Genomic DNA, 6,167 nt, shown 5'->3' with positions numbered 1-6,167 from the left:
TTTAACAAGGTGCAGAACTGAGCAGGGAAGTGACGTAGTTCAGGAACACACAGCACTGTCTCACCTTGATATATTATGTGTGCTGTGTATGTTGTGTGAGCAGATATTGCGAGCGTGCTGACGACAAACGCTACATGTGCTAGTTCTTTAACATTTCTTTTCTCTGCTATAACCCTACCTCTGCGTTCTCGTCCCCTTATCTGTCCTGAACACGGGACAGAAGTCCCCTCTCGTAGATCTCTTCCTCCCGTAAACTTTTCGTTCCATCTGCTTTATCTATATGGTATTGTTGTGCAGAACAAAATACCAGATTGATAGGGATACACTTCCTATTTAATCACAGCTACGGACAGGGGAAATTATGAATAAATAAACACTTGAAAGGACCCGCTCATCTTGTCAGCATTGTTGTCATCTCCCATGAAGCCTAAACAAATATGTCTCCCAGGTGTCTTGCCTTGCAGAAAGTAGTCACAAAATGGATGTTGGGGGTAATTATAGAGCTGGAGATATGGAAGTGTGTGTGTGTGTGTGTTTGTGTCTTTATACGCGTCCAAATCCTGTTTGGAAAGAGATAGATGGGGAGTATGGAGCTCAGTTGCTTTTTTTTTTTTAATTTGTTTTGATTGCTCCACTGGCCCCTCCTAAAGATGAAACCCACTTTTGTAATTTTGATTTGTTTTCTGTTTCTGAGGTCTTTTCTTGCAGACTCACTCTTATGTATGCAACATATACGTATATGCCTTACTTTAAGGCACTAAGACAACAGGAAAGGCTACTGGGAAAGCCCAACAATAATGGTGTCTGTTTGCGTGTGTGTGTGTGTGTGTGTGTGTGTGTGTGTGTGTCTCCCACACAGCCCTGCTGCTGCCACTCACTGTAAACTAGTATGCAGCTCGCCACAGACAGACGTTGACACACTCCCAGTCCAATGTGCTCATTAGGGACTGCGCAGCACACACATAATTGATAGCCATGACACACACGATGCACACACACGTTATTGCAAAAAACTGTTTCCATTTTTTAATGCTGCAGTAGAAAACAAGGTTATATGAAGTCATATAATGGGGGTTCATTGTCAAGAACAACAACAACAGAAAACGAAAAGAACGAAATGAAAAAGACTAACGGCACAGAATGCATTACAGTATCTGTGCTGTTTACATGCCGATATTTTACACATAAGGATTTTTTTTTTTTATTTCTCTACTCTGGCAGCTGTCCGTTACTTCAGCAAATTAACTGCCAAAAATGTAGCAGAACTTGTCACTCAAGAGGTTAGTGTAACCAAGGTTACCTTTCATATCTCAAAAAAGATAAAGCTGCAGTGTAGAATCATGGCAGAGCAATTAGACAGAACAAAATAATAGGACCAATCAAAAAGGCATTCAACGATATGAAACAACCAAGAGTGCTTATAAATAACAGTTTACATGTGAAATATCTTTATAAAGTAACATCTTTTTTGTACAACCTTTTAATATCTTTTTAGTGTTCATACAGCGGCACATGTAGAGTAGTGTCTGGTAAAAAGAGCCTTTAACCCTTTGAGCACGAGTTGGGAATAAAAAGATTCACCTGTTGTCATCCTTTTGCTACCGATCTTTTTCGTATCCTTTGATTAAATAACACATTTATAAAACTATTGTGCAAAACAATTTTATTCATGTCTTCATATACTGTGCACCAGCAGATAGTCATAATCCTTTTAAATTAAAAAATATAGAAATTATGCATAATTTAGACAGGAATTAGTTTAATGTGTTGTATATACATATTTTACACAGACCTGAATTAATATAGGTCCCTGATCGACCAAAGTAAAATACTTCAGATTTCTTTTCTTTTTTTCTACCATTTTTTTACCACATGGTAAAATGCTCGTGTTAAGTCTTGTGAACATATCTCACACAAATATTAAGCCCCAAGATGAAAACGTTGTAGTGAATAGAGAACCTCCTTTGGAAGAAAAATGCTTTCATGTCTAGGATTAGACTCAACATACTGTATGTCTGGGAAACAGGCATTGCCGACACAATGCACACTTTATCCATTTAATTCTCACAATAGCGTCAATAATTCACAATCTTCAATCTTGAGTCAATAGTGTTTGGATCTTAGGTGTAGAAGTGCTTTGACGTACTCAGAGGGTTAAATTTGAAATGCTGACTCCAGCACAAAAAACAAAAAAACTTAAAGAAATTAAAGAGAGCGAGCGGGAGAGTGAAAACAAACATACAAATAAATCATGGAAAGTGCACCAGATTTAGTTAGAAAATGTTTTAACTAAACTGTTTCATGTATGCATGCAGCTTATCACATCCCAGTGATGTCAAAATATAAAGGAACTTAATTCCATTTACACAAGTTTCAAAATACACACCACTTCATTTTAGAATCTCTTTTTTTAAACCTTCATATACTGTATCTTCTCAATGACAACAGCCCCGATCTGCACTTTTTGGAAAAAAAAGTCACTATTCCTGTCAAAGGAGATCACTAAAATAGTGTCTTGGTTCAGAGTGAGTCTACCTCACACAGCGACAAAAGGAAGAAAAAAAAATACACAAAAGACAAAATTGAAAACCATGTGCCAAAACTTAAAACAGTAGTTGTATGGCATCTTTGTGCAGTTCCATCTCGTTAATAATCCTTTCTTTTCTTTGAAAGAAATGTCTGTGAAAGGCTTAGGAGAGACAGAGCAAGAAAGAGTGAGCCATTACAAAAGAACGCAGCATTGTCTTCCAGCCAGTGCTACTGTTTCTCCAGCTCACACACATACATGAGATGGTCCTCGGGGGACTTCCCATGAGTCTTGCTCAGGTGAAGCTTGACCGCATGCTTGCTCGCAAAAGTCCGGTTGCAGAGCTTGCACTGGTACACAGCACCACTATCGTCGTCATCGGGGGAGGGTGACGGGGATTCAATTGAGGGCAGAGAGGCGGTTAAGGACGAGGCCAGGGAGATGGGTAAGGAAGAGGGAATGGATTTGGGTAAAGAGGAGGGTAAAGGGTGGCTGGATGGGTGAAGACTAGAGAGCAGTTTTTCAGATAGTCCTTTGGTGTGGCGGTGACGGTGTTGATGCGAAATCTGGCTGAGCAGCTGCTCCCCAGAAAGCTTGGACAGGTCTCGCAGGCGGAAGCCCAAGTGAGATTCCAAGTGGCTGACATAGGTGGATGGTGAGCGGATCTGAGAGGCGCAGTCGCTGCAGAAGAACACCGGGTGACCTGAATCCAAGTTTTTTAAGAACTTGGTGCCACCGGTTCTCCTCAACTGGTACTTGACATTAGCCAACCAGTGGGATATTGTAGTCATTGAAAGGCCAGTGAAACGGGAGATGTGCATTCTCTCCTGCGGGCTCAGGTCCGACATTATGTACTTGCCATCACTTGTTTGTCTCAGACTGGAAGCAAACTGGGCTTGTAGGATAAGGAGGTGCTGAGGGTTCCAGTTGGACTGCCTGCCCTTACGTTTCTGGGCTGGTGAAATATCTTCTGTCTCCTCTTGTGTGATACCGTCAATGTCGGAGCGCTCGGACAGGCTGGTAGGTGTGGAGGACTTGGAGACAACCTGACTTTCTGTCAGGTTCCTCAACATATCCGAGATGTCCGACAGTGCATTTTCTCTCAAAGGGCTGGTGGACATAAAGGAAGCTACTGCGGCTGAAGCTTTGGTCATAGTGACAGCGGAGGAGGGAGAAATTGAGGATGGGGTGGTGGTGGTGGAAGAGAGAGCCGTGGAACCCAGAGAGCCACTACTGCTGTTTTTGTCAGCGTGTTTGCCTTTGGTGAGATCTATAGGTTGGTCGTTGTTTAGATGTGGCTGGTAGAAGTAGCGGTCTAAGCGGTCATTGCTGGGCTTTTTGGTCTGTGCTGGTGGGGTGGATGCAGCCACCGCTGCTTTCTCCGCCAGGCTATTGCTCATCTTGAACAGCATGCTCATGGGGTCAAGAGAGGGCAAGGCAGGCTTAGCGGCCTTCCCCAGGTGGACGTTCATTACTGACTGCAGGGCACTCAGAGGGTTGACGAATGGCTGTTCTGGAGGTGGATGGTCTGTGATGATAGCTGTACTGCCACACAGAGAGGTAGGAAGGGGGGATGTCACAGCAGTTGACTCCACCCCATTCTCCACAGACTCCTTTATGGAAATATCTCCATTGGAATCTCTGTGATTGGCTCCGGTTCCATCACCCAGCGCTTTTTCCACTCCACTTGTATTCTCTGGAGTTTTACAGCCTCCTGGTCTATTTTCTTTGGGCGACTCTCCTCGGACTGAGTCCCCGGCCTCGCTGTTGCAGGGTGAGGGCGTTGTACATCTCAGAGGAGATCCCCTCACAACACCACTAGGCTCTCTCATTTTCTCCTCTACCTTGGCAACTTTCTCTGTCACTTTCTTGACCAGTTCCTCCATAGCGTAGAAGTTGTTTTTGGGTAGCGGGGAATTCTGGCGGCTGGGAGGGGACATGAGAGGCTGGACCTTTCCAGTTGGAGAGAGAATCTCCCCTCCAGGGAACATGTATTTAAGGGGAGAGCTCTTCCCGGAGTTGCCTAGTGAGAGCTTCATTATGTTTGGGAGCTGGTAGGCAGCATGGATACTTGGATATCCCCCCCAGCTTGGAGCTCCATTCTGGGCTTTGTTAATGGCTGAGGTCACTGTGTTCTCCAAGGACTTAAGGATGTCAAGACCCCCTTTTGGACTGTCATCCAGATCCTCCTCAGTCAGATAAGAGTATTTTGAAGAAATATCAAACTTCTCCTCAGCCTCTTCTTCACCGCCTGCCTTCTTCTCCTTGTTGAGATTGTTACCATTGTTGATGATGGACTCTTTAGTGCATTCCTCCTCCTTCTCCTCCTTTTTTATCTCAACAATCATGGCAGTGGGGGAGATGCTGGTTGGAGGAGGCACTGGCGCAGGTGGAGGGGAGAAGGTTGTGGCAGCCAGGGGAACGGACTGGACCTTTTCTTCAGCGGTTAAATTGGGTGTGGGGGTTGGAGTAGACAACTCTAAAATGGGTTTGCCTTTCTTAATAGCAGAGTTGGTGACTTTTATAAAGTGTCCGGTCACCATCATGTGAGCAGTTAGCTCTTGGAGTGTGTCATGAGAGCTGCCACACTCCATGCATTTGAGGATCTGTGACTTCCTGGATTCAAACTGCCAAGCATAGCTGGCCCCGTTCTGGTGTCCATAGCGGTTGTTAGGTGTTATGTAAGGGTTGGTAACTTTCTGGAGTATGTCATTAGAGTCATTGAGGGAGGGGGGCTTAGGTGTGGTGCCTCCATTAGAGTCTGGTGAGCTAGGGATATCTAGGTCCATAGGGATTCTCTTCCGAGCCGAGGAGATGATCTTAGCTGCCACTGGTGTAACAGGCTCTTTCAGAGGCACTTTCTGGTAGTGTTTTGTCTTGATCATGTGGACACTTAGGTCCTGAAGGGATTCAAAGGAGTGTCCGCAGTACATGCACTTCAGAACTTTCTGTGCATCCTCCTTTCCCTCCATCTCTAGCAAGGAACGTTTTCTGGGTTTGGACCACCGTTTAGCACCCTCACCATCTGTCTCGTGGTTATCATCCCGGTAGTGGCCTGTCTCGTTCATGTGAACCGTGAGCCCAACTAGTGTGTCGTACGCCGCACTGCAGTCCTTACAGCGGAACTTGCTGGCACCAGTGAATATAGAGCCATACAGCTTGGAGCTCTGCCGGTACAGCTGGACGGTACTAAAGAGGTTGGGTTCTGTAGACGCCGTGGATACAGCCACTGTTGGGTGGTCAACCATGCCCAGTCTGCTGTGGTGGTTCTGTGAGGCTTGCTGTAGGGTTTTAGCCATAGCTGTCTGGTGCCAGTCATAGCCTCCACTTCCACAGCTACTGCTACTACTGCTACTACTGCTGCTGCTGTGACTGCGAGGGTTTTTTTCTGCAGGGGGCTGGTTCATGTTCAGATTCAGTGTGGACCAATAGGAGTTGGTCAGGAAGGAGGTGTAAATGGCCTTCATCTTCTCCAGGCTATCAGCCACTGACCCTGTTGTGGCTAATATGGCCTCATCCCTACTTACTGGTGCAGCGGCATTGGCAGTAGCCATCATGACAGAGGAGGAAGACAGGGAAATGGCATTGGATGGGTCTTTAGAGAGGAGGACATCATCCTCATTTTTAAGTGATGAGATCT

At 45.3% G+C, this 6,167-nt stretch overlaps 1 protein-coding gene across 3 annotated transcripts in view; it reads right to left on the bottom strand.

Annotated features, from left to right (window-relative positions):
• Positions 1-1,003: 1,003 nt before the first annotated feature.
• Positions 1,004-6,167, bottom strand: part of tshz3b (teashirt zinc finger homeobox 3b) — a 49,293-nt gene continuing 44,129 nt past the window's right edge. For all 3 annotated transcript variants that reach the window (XM_032510942.1, XM_032510940.1, XM_032510941.1), the window contains one exon: positions 1,004-6,167. This exon is cut by the window's right edge and continues 243 nt beyond it. In XM_032510942.1, the coding sequence (XP_032366833.1) occupies positions 2,758-6,167 (3,410 nt within the window). In that variant the 3' untranslated portion in view covers positions 1,004-2,757.

Source organism: Etheostoma spectabile, unplaced genomic scaffold (genome assembly GCF_008692095.1).
Source record: "Etheostoma spectabile isolate EspeVRDwgs_2016 unplaced genomic scaffold, UIUC_Espe_1.0 scaffold285, whole genome shotgun sequence".
In the NCBI taxonomy this organism is placed as follows: domain Eukaryota; kingdom Metazoa; phylum Chordata; class Actinopteri; order Perciformes; family Percidae; genus Etheostoma; species Etheostoma spectabile.
The sequence above is the reverse complement of the archived record's forward strand: the minus strand, read 5'-3'. Positions and strand labels throughout refer to the sequence as shown.